This window comes from Parasteatoda tepidariorum, chromosome 3 (genome assembly GCF_043381705.1).
Source record: "Parasteatoda tepidariorum isolate YZ-2023 chromosome 3, CAS_Ptep_4.0, whole genome shotgun sequence".
Taxonomy (NCBI): Eukaryota; Metazoa; Arthropoda; class Arachnida; order Araneae; family Theridiidae; genus Parasteatoda; species Parasteatoda tepidariorum.
Window position 1 is genome coordinate 28,936,713 of NC_092206.1, and position 23,874 is coordinate 28,960,586.

A 23,874-nucleotide genomic window follows, 5' to 3' on the forward strand; every position below is an offset into this window, starting at 1 on the left:
AAAAAAAAACAACCAAATAATTTAAAACAATTAAACAAAATAAAAAAATATGCTTTCTTTTGAAATTGATAACTTAAATTATGTAATTAAAAGAGCTAAAAAATTTTTTAAACAGAGAGCGTTTATTTACGTTAGTCTAAGAAATGTCTCATCACAACAAGTCCTCCCCAGTTTAGATCCCTTAAAAGCTTAAAACACCTGTTTTCTCAGAAAATCTAGATAATTGCTTGTTTGAGACGATTTACGAAGAGATATCCAAATAAGATATGTTTCTGTGGATATCTGACATTTTAAAAAGAGGTCAAAGGAGCAAAAGGCCATAAAAATGAAAATTTAAGAAGCAAAGTACTTTTACCAAAGTGTGTAACATGAGGTGGCTGTTTTTGAGGAGTCAAATAACTGTCTTTGTGGGGGGTTTGGCCACCAGAATTATATGCCAAAGTGGGTGGAAAGGAAATTGTTGAAAGTCAGGGGTGGCTTTGAAACCAATTTTTATCAGTGAAGGTTGCATTTTATTACTCTTTCCGCCAGGGAAGGGCAAAAGAGATGAAGTTAGGATGAGATTTTCTCTTAATTATATAGAAAGTTATACGTGAAAAAAAAGTCTTTGTCTTAAGAAAGTTTTTTAGACAGTTTTTTTTTTTCTGAAATTACCAATTTAACTTAATTTTATTTTCACGAATGTTTAAATTTCAATAAGGGTAAAGCAAATTATTCGCCTTTCAATCAAATTTCAGAGGAAAATAAAAGTTTTAATTTCAAAAATAGCTTTAAAGTAGAAAAAAAAACAGTACTTTTTTTCAAAAGTTACCAATTTAACTTGACTTCATTCTCACGAATTTCCGAATTTCAGAAGTGGCTAAGAACACTATTCGCCCCCTCAATTAAATTTCAGAGGAAAAAAATTTTTTTTAAAAAAAACTTTAAAGTTGAAATTTTGTTTTTCTAAAATTACGAATTTAACTTTATTTTCACGAAAGGCTAAATTTCAGAAGGGGCGAAGCACATTTTTCGCTCCCTTAATTTAAATTCCCAGTAAAATAAAGTTTTTGATTTCGAAAATAACTTTAAAGTAGAAAAAAAAAATAGGGCTTTTTTTCTAAAGTTATCAATGACATTATTTTCACGAATGGCTAAATTTCAGAAGGGGCGAGGAACATTTTTCACCCTTCAATTGAATTTCAGAGGTAAATAAAGTATTTTACTTAGAAAATAACTTTAAAGGGGAAAAAATAGTGCTTTTTTCCTAAAGTTATCAATTTAACTTGACTTCATTCTCATGAATGTCTAAATATCAAAAGGGGTCTAATGTCTAAATATCACTCAATTAAACTTCAGAAGAAAATAGTGCTTTAAAAAAAAAAAAAAAAAAAAAAACAACTAAAGTTGAAAAAGGGTTCTTTTTTTTCTTTCTAAAATTGCCAATTTAACTTAACTTTATTTTCACGAATGGCAAAATTTCAGAAGGGGTGAAGCACATTATTCGCCCCCTCAATTTCAATTCACAGTAAAATAAAGTTTTTAATTTCGAAAATAGCTTTGAAGTAGAAAAAGAAATGGATCTTTTTTTCTAAAGTTACCAATTGAACTTGACTTCATTCTCACGAATATCTAAATTTTATAAAGGGCTAAGTCCACTATTCGCCTCTTCAATTAAATTTAAGACAAAAAAAAATGTTTTTTTTTTTCTTCCAAATTACCAACTTAATTTTATTTTCACGAATGGCTTAATTTTAGAAGGGGCGAAGCACACTATTCGCCCCCTCAATTGAATTTCAAAAGAAAATAGTGTTTTTTTTCTTACATTTTTTTAATAAAAACTTCAAAGTTGAGAAAAAGTTCTTTTTTGTCTTCTGAAATTACCAATTGAACTTAACTATGTTTTCAAGAATGGTTAAATTTCAGAAGGGGCGAAGCACGTTATTCGCCCCCTCAATTTAAATTCACAGTAAAATAAGTAATTTTTGATTTCGAAAATAACCTTAAAGTTGAAAAAGAAATGGTTATTTTTTTCTAAAGTTATCAATTTAACTTGACATTATTATCACGAATGGCAAAATTTCAAGAGGGGCGAAGTACATTACTCACCCTTCATTTAAATTTCAGAATTAAATAAAGTTTTTTTCTTAGAAAATCGCTTCAAAGTTGAAAAAAGTTTTTTTCTTCCTTTAAGTTTACTAATTTAAATTGACTTTATTTTTGTGAATGTCTAAATTTCAGAAGGGGCGAAACGCAATATAGGCCCTTTTATTAAATTTCAGAAGACAATAAGGTTTTCTTTTTGAAAAATAGCTTCAAAATTGAAAAAAAAAATTTTTTTTTCCTAAAATTACCAATTTTACCTAAATTTATTTCTTGCCTTCATATTTATTATAACCTCTTACTTTAATTTTAGAGGAAAATTAGGTTTTTTACTTGGAAAATAGCTACGAAGTTCAACTAAAAAGTTACTTTTTTCTAAAATTTTATTTTTTGACTATTTTTTACTCGGAATTTAACTTGATTTTATTTTCTCGAATGTTTAAATTTCAGGAGGGGCGAAATATATTGTTTGCCCCCTCACTAAAATTTCAGAGGGGGCGACTGCCCCTTCTGCCCCCCCGGCTGGCATGCCACTGCTCCCGACTACCTTTTCTTCCGACGGATCCGGATTTCTGACCCCTAACATTTAGGGGGTAGCCGCAATCTGGAAAATAGGGTCCCGATAGTTTGGCCAGGAAAGCGCCCTAAAGTTTGGACCCCTTTGTTAATTTTACTTTCTACGTATTTCGCTATATCTCTACAACTGTTTAAGTTGACTACCTGTTAACATTTTTGCACACAATTATAAAATTCGCTTATCCAAAAATAATTCAATGCCAAAAATAAATTTTAGTAAATATTTATTATTTTATTTAATAATGATCCAAACAATTTTGGAATGCAAGGCAGACAATTTTTTTCATAATTTTAAGGAATGTAATTTTATTTAGCAAGATACAAAGTTCGAGCAAAATCGGTCGAATAGTTCCTGAGAATTCGCATTTTAAAATATCTGACTTTTTTGAAATTCTATTTCTCTGGACCTACTCGACCTATTCCACTGAAATTTTTTCTTTTTGCCACGTAAAATTACATTCCTCAAAATAATGTAAAAAATTATAGATCTTACAATTCCAAAAATAAAAAAAAAAATTTCCACGAAATTAGCTCTGGAAAAACAAACTTTATAATTGTGTGCAAAACTTTTTCAATTCGCTTCGATACAGCGAAATGCGCAAGTAATAAAATTAACAATTAGGGGGTCTAAATTTTGAACCACTCTCCTGATCAAACTATCAAGAACCCAGATATCCCCAATAATTAGGAGTCAGAAATCCGCATCCGTCGAAGAAAGGTATGTTTTTTCAGAAAAAAGTACGTTTTTGTGTCTGATTTCGTAACTTAAAACATCGTCTGCACTTATTAATCAGTATATTTGTAGTCACCCCCTCAAATCATTAAGATTTAGTCCTAGAACTTAAAGATCCGATAATTAGATCAAAAATTATTCAAGATGGTCCTTTTTTTTTAACCCTTTTTCTTCGTTGAAATTGGAAATTTTAAATTTTTTTTTCCTGACGTTCTAATTACAAGCAAAAATATACTTTGGTATTTCTGAGTGACAAAAGACTAAGTACTACTAGTTACTAAATATTTCTGTTAAATTATCGGAATTATATTTGTACAAAAATTTAAAATCACAAAATAGTAGTTTGAAATTTTTTCTCATTCATATTCAATTGTTTATCAATAATTAATTTAGTTAGTAAATTAAAGAAACTTCAATGATGGATAATTGTTTCGCTTCAATCCCAGAAAATGCATAAAAGTGCAAATTAGAAAAATTATTGTTAGGAAATAAATCATGTTAAGAAGATTTTATTAAAGTATTAAAATGTTAAATATAAAATTGGTTTAATTACTTTGACCTGAATTAATTCAAAATAATGAAAAAAGTATGAAAAATAAATTTAATGAAAATTCTGCGTCAAAGGGTTAAATAGTTTATATAGAAATACATTTCGAATACGTATTTAAAAACTGGTGTATTTGCATTTTTTTTCTTATAACCGTCCTTGAACAGCCGACAAAATTCTGGGTTTAAGGCTATTGTTCAACTCCGTAGCCTTGTAACTTTGAACCAATCCAGAAGACAAGGAAACTACTGGATCAGTACCCCCAGAGGTATGATTTGTTATGGGAACATGGAGGAGTTTGTGATTCGACAGATTTAACGTGCATCAGTCACCATTTACTACAATGGGACTCTTCGACCGGCAGGGATTGAACCCACGACCTCTTGCACATGAGCCCAGTGCCCTACCAATCACGCTATTCCGGCCCCATGTATTTGCATTTGGTGTAACTAGAACTTTAATTCCAAAACTTTGCTAAATAAAATCAATGTATTTAATCCATAAATTAATTACTAAAGCATAGTTATGCTCGATTTGTGATTATTATTTTTAGCATTGTAATAGATTCATAATTCTAATACTCAGCACAATTAATTTTAATGAGCCAACTATCTCAGCCACTTAAAAATCGTTTCATGTGTGAAGAAGAAATAAATATAGGAATTGTTTTTTTTTTTTGTTGTATACAAATTATATATTTTTTGCCGTCGAACATTTTTATGTACTTAAATTACAGTGAAATAAATATCGTTCTTTTCTGTAACACAGTGTTTCCCAAAGTGTTGTACGCGTACCCCCAGGAGTAAGGGAACAGTTTAGCGGGGGTACGCGTCCTTATGCGAAATATCTTGCAACAAACGAAAATTTCAAAAACAAAAATTTTAAAACAAAGCTAGCCATGAAAATTTACGATTACGTATTTCTCTATTGGCTATTTTTGCAGAGTTAACAGTTTATAATTAGTGGTGTCAACAACCAGATGTGATTTTTAACTTTAGTGCAATTTTTCTACAGTAAAAAATACATTAATTTTTTTTTATTAGTGGTACACAGCGTTATGAAAAATTTAGAAATGGTACACAAACGTCATAAGTTTGGGAAACACTGCTGTAACATATTTGTTTGTTAAGAGGATATATTAATCCTAACATAATAAATACAATTTAAATGTAAAAATATACCCCAAAAAAATTTTTTTAAAAAAAAGTAATTATTCCCGTAGCTTCTTGAATATGACACTACTCTATGTTGTGAATTATGATACATTTTTAATTAAATATAACTTTAATGTTTACTTCGATTAAATTTCTCGTGAAATTTTCTGTTTTGCATAAATTAATAAATATCTCACAAAATAAGACCTTACCCTTGTTTTCTTGTAATAAGAACAAAATCTTCTTCATTGGTTCGGGGAAGAAAGCGAATGCATGTTTGCCTGTGGTATTCGTCGATAGCTCTGGCTATTATGCTTCGTTCCTTTGGGCCTGTTTTGAAACAAATAAAAGTCTCGAATAAGACACGCATTATTTCATTTCAACTATTTAAATTCCAGCCATGATTAAAACGTAAAAATACAAGTGAGGGTGAACATTAAAATAGTGTTTAGTTCGTTAATGTTTCAAATATAAGGTACTTAAATAAAATAAAAAAAAATGACGTAAAGATCAGTAGGGCGCCTAACTTTCTTAGGGGGAATATGACATGAAAATTAAATTCTGAAAAAAAAGTAATAATATTAAAATTTTTTTGAAACCGTAAAATTCGTTTTGTTTATTCATTCTAGATTCGAATTTTTACCCTATGAGTTTGATCTTCATTATTGTTTCAATATTGAATTGATTTTGAAGTTTTATTTTACTAAGTCTACACTATGAATCTGTGTCTGCGTTTTTTTTTTTTTTAATCAAGTGTTTTTTAATTACATTTTCGAAAATTAAGGTCTACAATTTTTAAGAGGACATTCAAATTTTAATTGTTTATCAAAATTTTGCTCTTAAGTCTTTATTTTACTTAATAACCCGCTTTGAACAAACTGACAATTCCGAGTTTATGACAATCACTGTTCAACTCTGTAACTTTGAGCCTACCCAGAAGACAAATGAATACCTGGATCAAGCCCTAGGGCAAACTAGCCTTCGTGTGAGATTTTTTGTTGGAACTAACCCGCATTTGAGTTACATGAAGAGGAAAACCACGAAAACCTTCAACGGCAAGCCCGGCGACAAGGGGATTCTAACCCAGGATCCCTCTACCACTTAAGATATTTTTATGTCAGCACAGTGGTTGGTGCAAGTCAGGAGCAGAATTCTTAATCAGCAACCCCCTGGGATTCGAATGTGTGTTGGAAAATAGTTTATAGTATGAAGCTTTTAGAGAACTTAACATTTTTTTGTACTTTTCGGATAGCCGGGCGTAAGTGTAAAGTAACCGATAAAATGTAGACCTCCACCCACTTTTCTTTACTATTTTTTTTTCTTTTTTTAAACACTAAACAAAATGGATGTTTTCAACAAAAAAAAATGGATATTCACAAAAAATTTTTTAATAAAATAGGAGAAAGTTAAAAAATTATATATTTACCTGCTCCCGGACAATCGAAAATTAACAAAACTTTTATTTAATTAAATAACAGTTTGGTAATTACGAAAATTACCCAAACTTTTTATTACCAGAAAAGTTAAGTTTTGAATTGTCTGTACTAAAAACTGACGAGATTCTTTAAAAGAAATCTGTGAAGTGAGGCAAAGGTTTAGTACCAAACTTATTTCACTTACCAAATACACCAGAAATAATGTAAGGAATTTCACCCCGGGGCCATTTCATCCGATTGTCCCGAATAGCATTTCGACCCTTAAAAGAAAACGAAGAAATAATGAAGAAAAGCTATTTTAATTAATAAAGGCTAAAAAAGTCAATAGAATAATAACTGTAACTCTCACTTGTATGAGTTTAGGATCCTTGATGTCTCCTTCGAAATGCCCGGATGTATGGATTGGATCAGAATTTAATTTGGGGGCGAAATCTTCATCTAAAAAAATTATAAATAGTAATAAAACTTAGATAATATAATTTTTTTTTACTCGGCATTCTGAGAATCACGGAAAAAATATATCGAAATTTTTTTATTTTATATAAATACCGTATCAGTGATGCTTGCTTAATTAACCACCGCCTCTACTAGCATTGTTTTGTAATCACTAATATAAGTAATTATATCAGTGCTAATTAGTGCCAAATGTGCTAATATAAGTAATTATATTAGTGCTAGTTAGTGCCAAATGTGCTAATATAAGTAATTATATCAGTGCTAATTAGTGCCAAATGTGCTAATGTAAGTAATTATATTAGTGCTAATTCGTGTCAAATGTGCTAATATAAGTAATTATGTAATTATGTAAATAATGTGGTGATAAGTTTATTACGCCCCCCGGAGGGGCAGGAGCGGATCCAGAAATTTTTCCTTTGGGGTCATAGACTCAGACCTTCCCCACACACACACACACACAATTAATATTTTTTATAAAAAAAAAAATTTTTTTGAAAAAAAAAAAACTTAGGTTTTTAATGCTAGTCTTTTCATTTATTTTTTCATAATGAACAATACATAAATAATTCAAGTATTCAAAATCCTTAAATAATAAATGTAATGCGTTTTTTAGAAACGTTGGCAAATATGTCAATGAATGACGCTTGGAGCTCTTCAGCATTATTAATGTTTACAATGAAACTATGATGAATTTCGTTTTAATCTTTTGGATTATGATTCTTGAAACAGTCAAGAACATAATTAGATGGGGGGGGGGGAATTGATTTTTCCGACCTATCTAGGTGTATATGCCCCCTTAAATAATTTTTAAAATATTTTATTTCATTTGCAAACTACGAAAAAAATTATTATTTTTATTTGATTTTTCAAATTGTTTTTTTTAGGGGGGCCGCTGGATCCGCCACTGCGGAGGGGGTAGTACAGGAGAATATTGCTTGATTGCGGTATGTTAGCCTTGTGCAACATCATCATGCTGATGCACAAAAAGTTAAGCGTTCTGGTTCTATGCATTATCTCTCTTAGACACACTTTTTTCTTTTATATACATAATTTTAAAAAAAATGTAAATCAAAAGTTCCGCAGTCAGGTTCATTTCGTTCTAAAATTGTAATTATTCCGAGATAATTTGAAGATCATCATACTATTTGATCATTTCCTATAATATTTGCTTTAAGTGAATGGTTTTCTTTTACATATACGCAATCATTAGAATCACTTTTTACCATAGCTGACAAAGTCGCGAAAAACATAGTGGCTTAAATGCATACACCACTTTCCTTGAAATTCGGATTTGGGTGGAGTTTTTCTGATGACATCGGACACTACGGTTGAATTACCGCAACCCACAGGATACATAAATATGACTACTAGTAGCCCTTTGGTGTTGATTTTCAGACCTTTGAAACCACACGTGCAGACGCGGACTATAATCTTATCACTGAAATCTAAATTATGTGATCTGCAGGCGTGGAGATGGTGCAGAAATATATCCCCTCTAAGGAAAATAGAGAAAATACATAATTTGCCGTCCTTAGCCCCCCCCCCCCACTGGACAAGGGAGAGGAAAGTTTTTTTCACAATTAATAGGTTAGAGAAGAGAGTCTACAGCTGAAGAAATAGAAAAAAAATTATTGATTTCGCCCGAACCACTTTAATTTAAGAAGCATGTCTATCTGTATAATTAAGAAATGTACAAGGCCGGATTTACCATTAAGCACACTAAGCACGTGCTTAGGGCACCAGAGGATAGGGGGGCACCACAAAGCCTAACTAAATGTTAGCAGTAAAAAAAAAAAAAAAAAATTCTTAAAGCATTGATTATAAATTTATTATTTTGAGCTTCCTTTTTAAGAGTAGATAACAACCATTCCTAAGTACGAAATTTCACATAATAAAAAAAAAACGAAAGAAGAAGGAAAGATTAAAAATTTTTGGTCTTATAATGAAATTAGGTAGTGAATTTCTATGCGATAAAAGCTCTATTTATCCATTACAATGATTCTATAACATACTGCTACGATTCATGTTTACAGAATATTTTTCGCAGTTGTAGCAAGTTAATACTTCGGCAATTAGATTTTTTTATGAAAAAAAAATTTGATTTACAAAATTTTGATGATGTAAAAAATTTGATTTTTGATGTGAAAAAAAAAACTATGTTATGCATGTTTTTGTTTATACTATATTAAATACTTGCTTATACTATATTTTTGATTATATTCTTATTGCAACTGGAAAAGAAGTCATCAAATTACGTAAAGGTTGTGTTGCAACATTTTATTTCAAAAATTTACGTCAAATAATTTTTTTTATTCACTAAATTAAGAAATGTTTAAGTATCATTTTTCGAAATTTCTTTGTGGAGGAGAAGTTAAATTTGCAAAATATATGACCATACATTTCGCATCACTTATGATTTTTTTTCCATCTATATATATCGAATATCGAAATTAGATTTTAAGATTTAATATATATACTACGTAATCTGAATGCAAGCAGCTAGTTTTTGAATAAGGAAAGAATTATAGGTTCCTTAGTCCTTAGGGTCATGTATAAATACAAACGTTATAAAATTTGAGCACAAACGATGAGTAAATTCACAATGTAAACCAGATGTTCGTTGACGTGAAAAATACGTTAAGAAGAGTACCCATTAAAACTAACTTTGAAATCAAATGTAAGAAATAAGAAGTAATAAAATCAAATTTTCAATCATTGAATTGGGTTTAGTGCAAGTAAACTATATTTTGTTCATCTTATAATGAAATTTGTAAAAATTAATATTAAGAAATAAGAAAAGTACGAATTAAGAAATAAGAAAATTTCAAATTAAAAATAAATAGCAAATTTAAGAAAGATATTTTTATTAATTAAATTTAAAAATATGTTTAATAACTAATAAGGAAAATCCTTAATGATAATGATTATATATATATACAATATATGTGTGTAATTTCATCAACTTTTATTATGATGATAATTTGAACATGTAAATATTTTGAATATAAAAATATTATTTCTGTCACTAAAAATAAATTTAATAGTTGTGCTTAATTTTTACTTGTAGTTCGTGTGTATATCAGATTGAAATAAATAAATAATTAATTAAGGTATTTCCATTGTCCATTTAACTTTTTCTTAAAATAAAAATTGGTCATTTTGCATAAACGAGTGGGAAAAATATTGTTGTTCCTGTTATTTTATAAGTAACAAACTGCTGGGAAACGTGGTTCAATTTAACCTGATCTTGCTTTCTGCCTTATAACAAACAATCCCACTGTAAAACAACAAAAGCTGTATATTGCCAGCATTCAACTTCATGAATTCGAAGGTTCCTGAAAAGGACCACCGTGATTGTCACCAACGTATGTGTTAGAATACAAAGCTAAATTTTCGGAGAAGAACCACTTTAAGGACAAGACAAGTGTAACCAATTGATTTACTACAGACTGAGAACATCCTTTCATCTCAGATATCTTTAAGCATCCTATAGGTGACTCATTCCCCCCTTCTTTTTTTTCAAAAGAAAAAAGGGTGCGTATCTCAGAAAATTCAAATTGTCTTCCTTTCGAGGGGGGGGGGGGGATATACAAATAAATGGTGACTTATAAGATTGAAGAAAGTGGGAGGTCTAGGAAAAGAAAAGTTTCTTGATTGACATAATTCTTAACCAATAACATTATTTATGCTACAATCAGTAACTAATTTCCCGTATTTATACAACCCCATTACTTAAATCGTACGTGAATATACAGAACGTGAATGCACTGAATCCTACATGAATGCACAGAAAAAGTTTTTTCTACTAAATCATTATTCTAAATTATTGCTCTTGAATGCATGCTGTAATAGTGTAAAGCTGATGTTGCTTCAGGTAGTAGCTAAACCCTTCAAATAATTTTATCAATAATTATTATTTATCGATCAAAATTGATTTTGTCTAAATCAATAAAAGTGAGGAGTTTAATTTTCCTAAAGCATTATTATATTTGAATAATAGAAAATTAATTAAACTTAAATGTAAAAATAAAATTACAATTAATAAAAATTATATAATTTTTTTTTTTACATTTTAAGCATTCTATTACACAATAATAATCAAAAGTAATAAAAACAAATTTCAAGTTTTTGTTAAAAATACAATGTGACATATTTTTTAAGAGGGGATGCCGTATCATACGTTTTAAGAAGAAATTAAATTTTTTTAATGATTGATCTTATCGAAATAAATTTCATTCTATGACGTTACAATTAAAATTGTTATTCGAATTAAAATTTTAGGTAACAATACACAAATTTTATTTCGATTTATTTTACGAATTTGTCTTTAAATGTTGTAAAGAATATGTAAAATATTTAGTGCATAAAATTTCAGTAGGCAAAGTAGATTTTAGTTGGTTTAAGATAAATGTTGGTTTAATAAAATTACATACAATACTTCTGTTTATGTTTCTAAGGATTATATATTTCCAACCCTAAAATTATTTTCTATAATACTTATGTGGTATTATGTACGCGTATGCATACAGGAATAAAAAATATCGTAACACAAAAAAAAGTGAATAAATTAAAAATGATGGTTTGTTATTTTCTACTGATTTTTATTTAAGTTTAGTTTTTATATTACATTCATTGTTGCTATATTTATGTTTTTGTTTTGTATTATAAAAACACGAATATTCTGAATTTGTAAATGAAAATCTGATCATTGAATTTATAGTTATTTAAAGTATTTTGTTTATGCATTTATTTACTTATTGAGGACAGAGTGTTTACTTACTGTAACAGCTTTTTCAGACCAAAGTTACAGCTATCACTTATGAGAATTTTAAGTACAGGTTTAATGTAGTAGTTTTAAGTGATTTCTATCATTTTTTCTAAAAGGTCAATTTTTTATTAGTCAAATTAAGATTTAATTGATAGTTATTTATTGCTCCTAAGCTCTTCTGTAGCTTTGATTTTGATAGGTCAACTAACTACGAGAATGTCCAAAATGTAAAACAAAATAGTAATAATTCTATTAGATAATTAGTTCTGTTTACCACAGATGCAATCTAGAGTGAGTTGTTATTATGAAATAAGTTCATTTCTGATTTTTAATCCAGATTTTATAGGATCATTTAAGATTGCATTTATAAAATTACTGATCACTATTTTTTCCCCTCATTTCTCTTTCTATCATTATTTATATATTAGGTTTAATAAGGAAAAAGGAATAATGAAAAGCATTATTATTTGAAAAAGTTATGTTGTATTATATACAGTGCGCAAAATATAAAACATTAAAAAACCTGAATAACTCTTGATTTAATGATCGGATTTTAACTTACTAGATCTTAATCTAAATGGCTTGAGGGCCAAACTTAAAATATGCTAATTAGTTGGTGCAGAAAATAATTTTTTAAGTTATGAAATCAGGCAAACGTGCTTCCTCTACCTACATATATATATGTTGTTGTTGAAACAAATTGAAAAATTTTTGAAACGAATTGAAAAATTTTTGCACCTCATAATAAAATTCATTAACCTAAAAATAATTCCCAGTCAAAAATAGTTTTTTTAAAAATTATTTATTATTAATAGTCGGAACAATTTTAAATTTAAAAATATACAAATTTTTATGTAATTTTAAAGAATATTAATTTAAATGGTAAAATACAAAATTTGAACAAAATCTGTCGAGTAGTTCTTGAGAAATTAAATGTTAAACATATAACTTTTTTAAAATTGAATAATTCAGCTTTATTTGATTGATTTAGTACACATTAAATTTTGTATTTTGTCATTTAAAATGACATTTGTTAAATTTTCAATTTAAAGTTCGTTCGACTATTCTCTTAATAAATAAAATAATATAGAATGATTAATACTTCTTAAAAATTATTTTTGACAAGGAACTATTTTTAGGTAAATGAATTTTATTATTGTGTGCTAAAATTTTTTAGTTCGTTTGAAAAATTCTCGAGACATGGCTACTTATTTCTAGAGTCAAGAATTCGAATCAATTGAAAAAAAGGTATGCTTATTTTAGAAAAAGTACGCGTCTGTTTTTCCAATTTAAAGTATTTTGAGTCTCAGTATATAAAAGTTCAAACTTTCGATCATAAGTTATTCAAAGTGTTTGCTTTTTTGTACATTGTACATACACACAAACATAAGTTATTTTTTTAATATTAATTAAAAAGTTTTCAATTGATTATATTATTATTTTTTTGGATTTAATTTGAATAAATATTCGTTTTTACAAAAAATTTTGATTTTATATTTTGAATGAACACGTGACTTAATTGTTGTTGTTGTTAATTTACGTCGCACTAGAGCTGCACAATGGGCTATTGGCGAGGGTCTGGGAAACATCCCGGAGGATGATCCGAAGACATGCCATCACAATTTTGATCCTCTGCGGAGGGGATGGCACCCCCGCTTCGGTAGCCCGACGACCTGCGCGCGAAGTCGGCCACTTTACGGTAGCACAGTTTAACGAGGACCAATACCGCACACCCTCGGTCCCTACGCAGACTGATCCAAGTGGTCACCCTCCCGCAGACTGACCGTAGCCAGTGATGCTTGACTTCGGTGATCTGCTGCGAACCGTGTCTTAACGATCAGTCCACTGCGGGACCACGTGACTTAATACCAGATATATTTTTAATTGTTAGAGAGAGGAGGGGCACCAAATTATTTTCAGTGCTTAAGGCCTCAAGAGGTCTTAATTCGGCCCTGGAAATGTATATAACTTAGCTCATTGTTTTACATCAATTTTGTAGCATTTAAAAATAGGAAAAGGCTTTCAATTCTTTAAACGCTCAATAAATTACACGCAAAATCCATTTGATGCGTGTAAAGGAAAGATAAAAATCGATTTGATAACATATAATCACTTGCTTTTGTTATGTGTGGTTTAAATTTATTCTTTTATATGTTAGTAACATTTATTTTATGTTTTCAAATATCGTTTCAGTATTTTATTTTTCATTTCATAACTGACGTCGGACAGCCGACCCGAATCTGAGTTTTCGACTCTGTAACCTTGCAATTTTGAACCCAATTCAGAAGACAAGGGAACTAGTGAATCAAGCATTGACAGATATTTGCCATCGAGGAGGACTTTTTGATGGAACTAATCCCGCAGTAGCGTTACATGGAGGGGAAATAAACACGAAATACACGAAAACGTCCCACAATTAGAGGATATTTAACCACTGAGGATATTTAACGTCAGCACTGCAGTCGATGAGAGCCGGTAGCAGAATTCGTACCGAACAATCATCGCTGGGATTCGAACCCGACTCACTTTATTGGAAGGCGAGCGCTTTATCCAATGAGTATCCACCAGTATTTAAAAAATAATGAAATAAAGCAAAAATTTTAAAAACAGCATTTTTCTAATATAGTTAAATAAAAAATAAAACAATTTTATTTTCGTCATGCCTATAACGACAACGATAAAAAGGAGGAGCACCACTTTCTAAAGACATAGTGTGGCTTTACGGTTGTGATTGCAGCTTTATTGCAAAATTAATTCATAAGTTTTTTTTTTGGAAAGGGGTCGGAATTGCGATTGATGATTAGAGGGTCAATTTTTTTTTATTTGCAAATTTAGGAAACAACTTTAACTAGTAGTCCTCAGATGCAAAGCTTTAGTTTACATTTTTAAGCACACTCAAAAATTTGTCGAAATTTTGATTGGCAATAAATTATATTTGAGAATAAATTCTGCTTGTAGGAAACTTGTATTGCGATTGCAACTCTATTGATATCCAGAAAGGAATCATAATTGAAATTGACATTAAAATTCTTTTTGACTTTAATACCGAGAGCGATGTAAATATGACTAATTCCTGATTAGTTAACAGTGATATAGCTCTTATATAGACGGAGAGAAAAATTCTGGTAAAATTACCGAACTGTATATTAATAGCATTTCTGGTAATGAAAAAAATCGAAAAAAAAAAACAAACAACATAATTATGGTTCATAAAACCGAAATATATGGTAGTATGGTTTATAACCAATAATTTATAAATTTTTCCGTTCACATTGTAGCAGCTTGCCGAAAATTCTGATTTACAATATTATAGTTCTTATTACTGTATTTTAGGGGTGCTCAACCTGCGGCCCGCCAACCCTCGATGTGCGGCCCGCGGCCGCAATCTGAACAAAATGAAAAAAAAATTAAATATTTGTTTTTGAAAAATAATAAAAAAAATTCGGTAATTTAAATTTACAGTTTTAAGTTTTTGACGCACCCAATCTCAATCAACGTAGTTTTTCGATGTTTAACGCTACGGATTTCAGCATAGTTTTAAAAATCCCAATATTTTTAATACATCATTATTACGATTTACGAATTTTAATTACCACTTTTGACGCTTTTCGTACGTGCCGATTCCAATGACTTTTCGGTAATTATTGCTACCCATTTTCAAGTAGTTTCTGAAACAGCGATTTTTGAAAGTTATGAAACGCTTTATTTGTGCAAACTTCATGGAAAATCTAAATGACTTTAGATCCTTTCTTCAACAGTTATTGCTGCACATTTCCGCCCGGTTTTTAAAACTTCGATATTTTAGCACGATATTATTACGAATCGCGAGTAAAGAATCGCTCATTTAGATAACCATTTTTTGACATGGCTTATTTGTAACGATTTTATCGCAAATCAAATTATTTTTCAATCGTTATTTTAGAAATTATTGCTACACATTTCTACAAGGTTTTGAAAGTACCGATATTTTTTATACGCTATTGCGACATTTTAATTTCAAATCCCGCATTTAAATTACATAAAATTTTGATGGACTTTATTTACTCCAATTTCATCTGAAATATAAAAGTATTTTGGTTATTGTTTTAGTAGTTATTACGTTTTCCCCGTGATTTAAAAAGATTATGATATTTTTAATACTATGGTTTGACAGCAAGCGAGTTTTGAATCGCGCATTAAAATAATTATTTTTTACGTGCTCTGTTTGTGCCGATTTTATCATTTGCGTTGTACCGATTTTAACACGCATTTTTTAAGAGGTTTTTCGAACGTGTTTTTTCTTCTTTCCCGTTATTGCTGCATTTTTATTTGTGATTTAGAATATACCTGATATTTTCACACAATATTACAACTCGTGAAATTCGATTCAGTTTTAATTTTTTTTCGTAACTTAAAAAGTAATTACGTATCTTAGCCAAATCAACACCTTCCCAGGAAAAAAAAACGAGATGTGTTTATATTAAACGCGGTCCGTTTTGCAAAAAAAATAATTCAAAACACGGCATAATTCGTTAGTCCCATGAACACGTGCAAGTTTAACAACACACATCGAACCTATTCTTTTTGTTGTCACATGTAATTTAAAAGTCATACATCGTAATTTGTATTTACGCTATCTGAAAATTGCGCATCGCATTTCGTATTAACATTAACGAGATTTAAAAATAATCCATCGCGTTTCGTATTTACGGGATTTAAAATCACATATCGCGATTCGTGTTCTGGCGTTTAAAATATCATCCGTTGCTACTTTTCTCGCACGCGTTTTAAAAACCATATATCGCGAAACATATTCATGCATTTTAAAAATCAAGTGTTGTGAGTAGTCCTTTGCAATTAAAAAGCCACACGATTCGTATTCACGCGATTTGAAAAGCAAGCATCGAGTTTATTATTTACGCAATTTAAAAATCATACATGGCAATTCGTATTCAAGCAATTAAAAAATTACACATAGCAATTCTTATTCAAGCAATTAAAAAATAACGCATCGCTATTTGTATTTCCGCGATTTAAAAACCCAGAAAGGAAGAACACCATCTAGGACAAATTCCAAAACTGATTATGTTATTTGCTCTAAGCTTAATACTACCCACAACAACAGCTTTTGTGGAAAGACTGTTTTCCAGAATGAATTTGGCCTGTTCAAAATTACAGAGTAGTCTTTAAATACAATCATTACATTTTCATTTAATGGCTCAAAAAATATCACATGATCAAGTATATAAAATTATCACAATATTCAAATTTAATATAAGAAATTTTTTAAACCATTTTCTATCTTCTTGGAGCATTTTATATCATTTATGATTATATGCTGGGAAATGATTTGTATATCATTAAATTTTAACTGTATAAAAAATTTAATCAAGATAAGTTTCGAAAAGTAATGTAAATTTTATTGATTGTTAATTGATTGTGTATTAATTGTAAATAGTAAGTGTCATGTTAAAAATATATTCGTCATAAAAAGTTGTAAACAAGTATCTTAATAGTTTTTTATTATTAAGGAATATAGTTCCTTAAAACTTAATGTGTTTTCTTCTTTCTTTTTCTTCCCTCTCTTAGCCTCTTATTATTAATTTAAAATAAAAATGTCTGAAAGATAAAGTACATTCTCTAATAAATGCTAAGTCTTATTTTCCACTTAAGGGGTTAAGTTTTAGTTTTAATCATTTTTAACCCTATAAACTTTATTTAAATCAAAGTATTTAACTTGAATTTATATTAATGACTAGAATATTTATTTATTTGAAATTTAATTCTATGAAAAAAAAAATTAACGTTAAAATTTATGTTTAAATGAACTTTTGTATTTTGTAATGTGATAAAAAAAATTTAAATTTCTCCATAGTTTTTTAATTATTTCAATTTATCTAAATTTTTTCCGATAGATTGATTCTGATTTTCGAATTCTGTTTTCCTTCTTAAGTAATCAGTTTTGCATTTTCTAATTTTAAACGTTTTAAAGTATTGTATTTTCTGCAAAGAGATTACAAGGTTAACCGACAAAAAGAATTTAGTGTTATAAAAACAATGATGTTTATATAACAATCACCACCAACAATAGCTTTCAATATGTCGGTCTAAACACTTTGGCATGCGGCCCTTGATTGGTCAATCTGCTGTGCATGTGGCCCGTCACTGAAAAAGGTTGTGCACCCCTACTGTATTTAGTAAAAATACAAGACTGAGAAATAAAAGTTGACCGAATGAATTATTTTTATGCCATGCTTTAAGGTATCATGATAAAATTACCACATTTTCGCATTATGGAACGCTAATTTTATCAAAACCTATTCGGTAAAAATTAGCGGGCTTTTTGGCATTGCCATAAAGGCAGAAACACAGTTAATTGTACCATATCCTGATAATTTTGGCCATAAATTTTTTTTTTTCACAGCGTAGATTTAAACGCTCTATTTAGTTAGAACGTGCAAGTTACTCGATTGCAAAAGATTCCTTGTATTTTTAATCTGAATTTCTATTTTCAGATTTTTTTACTAATAGAAAAAAGAAACAAATTTAAGAAAAGCTGGAAAAAAAGCAGACTTTAAAGTTTCCGGCTGAAAGCAAATAAACAATTATAATATAATTCTAATAGAGAAAAAATGGTCTCGAAAAAAAGCAACAAAAAAAATTTAGTAAAATTGACAAAAACAATCACAGCAAACAAACACAATCACAGCACAAAAACAATCTCGTTATATATAGTTTCAAAACATTTGTAATTATCAAAAACTATTGGTATTTAAAAAAAAAAAAATTGCCAAAGTGCGAAAATTTTGTGGTTTTTTTTTTTCGAAAATGAGAAATAAAATTTCAAAGTATTCAGAAGCCATCTGAAAATTTTATCATATAAATTGCAGAAATAAAAATTAATTCCACTAATTTTAAATTTTATCTGTAAAAGAACAGAAATTATAAAACCTTTTAAGATCTGTCCAGCAGTAAAGTCGTCAGGAGTCAATGGAAGACCTGTAAAAAAACAAAAATTATTTTTGTCACAATCGAACACAAATTGTAAACATATCATTGAACCCTGAAAATAATTCAAAGTTTTTATTAAAATCTGTGTTTCTCAAAAAAATTATAGCGAGCTTATCTTGGTACATAATATATATATTATACATTTTTTTTTAATATTTCTAACAATTTGAAGTTTATAAAGCATGCATATTATGTGTCATAAAAACAAAATTTTAGAAGATAGCGAACAAAAAGACAAACGTCTTCAATCTCTGATCAATCAATATTGAGATTCATTAACATTTTGAGGTTACAAACAACATCGCGTCTTTAATAATTATTTAAATATTAATTTGCGTACATGGTTTTTTAATTAATATTTTGCGAAGATTCCAAAAATATCTAATGATAACCAGAAGCGTAGGTAGGGTTCACAGAACCCGGAGACAAATGCAGTTTTCGCGCCCCTTTGCAGCATGATGTCTCATAAAAGAAGACTTTTCCGAACGATTTTATGTTTTAGAATATGTAAAATACTGAAATTCAGCTCTCTTTTTTCATTTGATAATTTTTTGAAAATCTAAATATAGCTTTTTAAAACAAAGTAACGCGATATAGCTTCCTAAATTTTTAATCGATTCGATTTAAAATTACTGTACTGTTGAAATATGATTTTGTGGGTATTACCTCATATCTTAATGTCTAGTTTCATTTAAATTGATAGTTCTGGAGTTATCGGCGAAATGTGAAAGTCATCTTAATTTTGAACACGTCTAAGTTAGTTAATATTGAAATCAAGTTACTACTATAAGAGAGTTAATAATGAAACAAGAAATGCAGCGATTGTAACTTTTCAAGACATGTGACCACTTTCTCAAAAAGTATAATATTTTAAAGGATTAAAAAAAACTGTTGATATAATATAACTAAATTATAACTTTTGAAGAATTTCTCAAAACGTGATATAAACGATAAAAGACTCATTTCTAAAAGGAAGAAAAATCTTAAGAAACGAAAATGAAATAAAATCATTTTCAGAATACTATAAAAAATTTATAATAATTCTCTTTCTATAATAATTCACTAATAAGGAGAGATTTATTATAAAATAACATTGTAATAAATCTTCCCTTAATATTAACCTATAAACAAATTTAGGTAATAGATATTCAAACCCAGTCAGGCATTAGATTATAACATACTATACGACCATAACAAAGGAAATAATTACATACAAATTAGGAAGCCAGGAAAATAATTAAGAAAAAAAGGAGGCGTGGTATTTTAAAAAACAGAAATGAAATAAAGAAATTTTCGGAATACTATAAAAATATTCATAATAAATCTATAGTTATTAAAAAAAAATAAGATAATGCACACGTGGAGAATTTTTGACGAAAAAACTGGGCGACTGATTTCTTGTCGCCGTGTGGCCTGTGGCGAATATAATCTACTATACGTCTATATACATACTCGATAATATATTATGCATCTAATTTTACTTAATATTTACAACCACTATTTATTATTTGAGAAAAAAATGAGAACTTGTTCTGAAATGACGACGCTTAAGCACAAATGAGTAAATACAGGAAAGAGTAATATTATTAAATAGATTCAGATTTAGGTAATTACATATGATTTGTATTTTAGGTATTAGTTTAATGATCAATATAAATCAAGATTTTAAACTCAGTGTAAATAAATAAATGTATCTCACCTAAATCTTCTTCGCTTTCGTTTTCGGTTTTTGCAATATTATGATCCTAGAAAGGAGAAGAAAAAAAAATGCAATGATTAAAATCTTAACATTCCATAAATCCAACGAGTTAAAAAAAATTCATAAATCTTTTAAGTATTAGCACATTTGATGAGGATACTTTTGGACACTCCCCAGGAATGGAATTAATAATTTATGTGTGAAACTTTTTAAAGGATAAGATTAATAGCCGGAACTTCTTTATTCCCTTTGTAAACAATATCTACACATTTCAAATTCGAATACATAATGTTATTCTTTATAAATGCAAAAAGAAACTTTTTAACCAAAAAAATAATAATAATAATAATCTATTTCAAATTAAAACATTCCCTGAGGTAGCAAAATTTATGCTGTGTGTTTGATCAATTTTTTATTAATTTAAATTACGATAATTTCCCCCACCACGCCAAATTAACAATTCAAACCTTTATATGCTTATTAAAGAATTGATAATCACGTGGGGATGCTTTTTAGTGCAAATAAGTTTTTTTTAATTTTCTTTTTAAAGAATTATCTTTACTTTAATTGTTATTTATTGCCATTAGAAAAAAAAATTTGTTGCCAAAAACGTACAAATTTAAAATCTCTATCCAATAGTGCTCTAATTTTCACGCTGCAGTGACGTAAAAAGTGGTTGTATTTAAAAAAAAAAAAGAATAGTAAGTTTACGTTCAAAAGGAATATTCTATTATTCATCTGAATGAATACGTTGTAGATCAATTGATTAATCCGGCTTTTTGCAAACAGACACCATCTTTTTGTATTGCTTTCGGCTAAGTAGAAATTTTTCCAATATTTTCTACAAATATCTATAAAGACTAAAAATATCGATGAAGACTAAGTTTCAAATTAGAACAATAATTGCTATGCAGATTTTGCATGCTTTTTACTTTACTATGTGTTCCTTATTTCCCTACTTTCTGGCTTTGTCTTTTCTATAAAGATGAAAAAAAGATTATGATACATTTTAAGAATCTTACTTTTCTGTTGAAAAAGTCCTCTTTATACGAATCATCTGGGAGACCTAACTTGAGAAACTTTCCTAACCTCAAATCATTTCCTACATTTTGCAAATCATCTTTGACGAACTCAGCAAGGACGCAATCCAAAACCATCAAGGGCACCAGGACACTGAGAAAACGCATTTCGTAAAAACAATGGGTTGCTAACAAAACAAAATAGATATGGAAGAAGAAGTAACCACAAAGAAACAGGTCACTTTATTTATACCTTCTTTCATAAGTCCCCTATAATTAATCACTTTCCCTGTTGTTAATCAACTTGACTTAATGATTTAATTTCCAGCATCAGAAATTTTTTGTCTGGCCTATCCTTTCGAATCGGTGATTTCTCATTTTTTGACAGTGCCGAAAAGGATTGCACTCGACCACTATGTGACTGATAAGTGATAAGAACACCTGATGTTCGACACTGAAAAATCAAGTTTATGATAATGAGTATTAAGTAAATCGATCATTTTGCTGAAATCTGCCCTGATAGACCCATCCTGTTGTTCATCTGCACGCTTGTTTTTATATTTAAGTTGTAGTGTGCAGGGAAGGGGGGAAGGCAAAGGGGTCTACGGCCCATTCATCTAGCCCAGTGTTTCCCAAACTTATAACTTTTGTGAATCCTTTCTAAATTTTTCGTAACGCTGTGTACCACTAATAAAAAAAATAATGTATTTTTTACTATAAAAAAATGCACAAAAGTTAAAAACCGCAACTGGCTGTTGACGCCACCAATTATTATCTGTTAACTCTGCTAAAAATAGCCGATAGAAAAATACGTAATCGTAAATTTTCATGACTAGCTTTGTTTTTAAATAAATTTTTTTGAAATTTTCGTTTGTTGCAAGATATTTTGCATGAGAGAGCGTAACCGGCTAAACTGTTCCCGTACCCCTGGGGGTAAGCGTACCACACTTTGCGAAACACTGATTAGCCAAAGGTATCCAATTGACGATTAAAAACACCAAAATTTTAAACTGATTGATATTATATAATTAAATTAAATTTTTTAACTGATAAAAAGTTGGTTCGAGTAAAATATTTCGTTAAAATTATAATATGATTTTTAGATATGATTAATTTAAGTATGAAGTTTTAGATTATTACTACTTAAATAACTTTTTTGCATAAAACAAAGGGGAAAAAAGATTATTGCACCAAGCAACTGCTATTTTCGCATTAAAAGCATCAATTAACATTTGCCCTATAAGTGATTTGTCTTGCGATAAGTTAAAAATTTTAACAAAAATTATTAATTGTATCCTTTTAATAGAATTAAAATACAATTCCCTATATGAAAAAGATATGCAGATTTGTATGCGACTATTATATCAATCATTAAAATTTAGTAAGTTCAATTTAATTATTGGCTAACCAATTTTTTTTTTTAATTTCTTAAGAGTGACTCTTAAGAGTTTTCTAATAATTTAGATATGAAAAATCTATAAAGTTCCTTTTCGTTCACTTCAACTTAATCGTTGTAAATAGCAATTTTTTTTCTTCTTTTCTTTAAATATCCAATTACATCTTTTTTTCGTTTAGCTTTACATTGTGATCTTCAAGGCACTTTTTTTACCTGTGCTACTTTCTCGGTGCAGTTTTTTTTTTCTCAATTTATCTGTAACTTTAGTCTGAAGATTTTATTTTCTTCAACTTTTATCCGATTCACCTCAATCACGTGAAAAAGCACGGAAAAAAAGTACGAAGAAAATGAAAAAAAAAAAAAAGAATTTTATGGGAAGAATTTTAAAAAAAGTTGCGACTGTTTAATGATTTTACTGACCGATTAATGGTCAAGACATGACCTTATGATCGATAGTCGTATATTTTTAGACATTTAATCGTAGTAAAGAGGTGAATGTGAACAAGTAATAAAATTAATTATTTAAACTATTGCAGTTTTATAAAAAGAGCCAGTATAAGCAAAATGGAACTGATTTCAACCTAAAAATACAGTTCGACGTAAATAATATTTATATTTTTTTAATTATAATTAATGTTAAGGTCTAATAAGTATTAATTATAATTTACAAGTGAACTTAATTCCAACTAAGTTTTAAAAAAAATAACGGTTTCAATATAATTTTTTTTTTTAATTTAGAAGATTTTTTTTAATTTAAATTTGAGTTTTATTTTATTAACTATATTTTGCAAATTAATCTTAAATATCAGCTGAGAAGAAATGATAACATTTCGGAAATATCAATTTTATACATGATAGATAATTTTATAAATGATAATAATAGAAAGAAACAAGATTTCACAGGTACAAGCATTGTTTGAAATTATGGAAAAAGATAATAAAGAAATTTTATATGTAAATTAATTAGGTACTTTTTGTCCGGTGGCTCAATTTTCTTGTTGCTTTCTCTCGTGCTTTA

General features: G+C 28.8%; 1 protein-coding gene across 4 annotated transcripts in view; it reads right to left on the reverse strand.

Annotated features, from left to right (window-relative positions):
• Positions 1–21,884, reverse strand: part of LOC107444228 (hatching enzyme 1.2) — a 30,491-nt gene extending 8,607 nt beyond the window's left edge. For 3 of the 4 annotated variants that reach the window (XM_043041758.2, XM_021145379.3, XM_021145378.3), the window contains exons 1-6: positions 21,464–21,694; positions 20,442–20,487; positions 18,683–18,730; positions 6,878–6,966; positions 6,713–6,788; positions 5,305–5,422 (exon numbers count right to left, since the gene is read on the reverse strand). In XM_043041758.2, the coding sequence (XP_042897692.1) occupies positions 5,305–5,422; positions 6,713–6,788; positions 6,878–6,966; positions 18,683–18,730; positions 20,442–20,487; positions 21,464–21,628 (542 nt within the window). In that variant the 5' untranslated portion in view covers positions 21,629–21,694. The other variant, XM_043041757.2, reaches the window with a different exon arrangement.
• Positions 21,885–23,874: the final 1,990 nt, after the last annotated feature.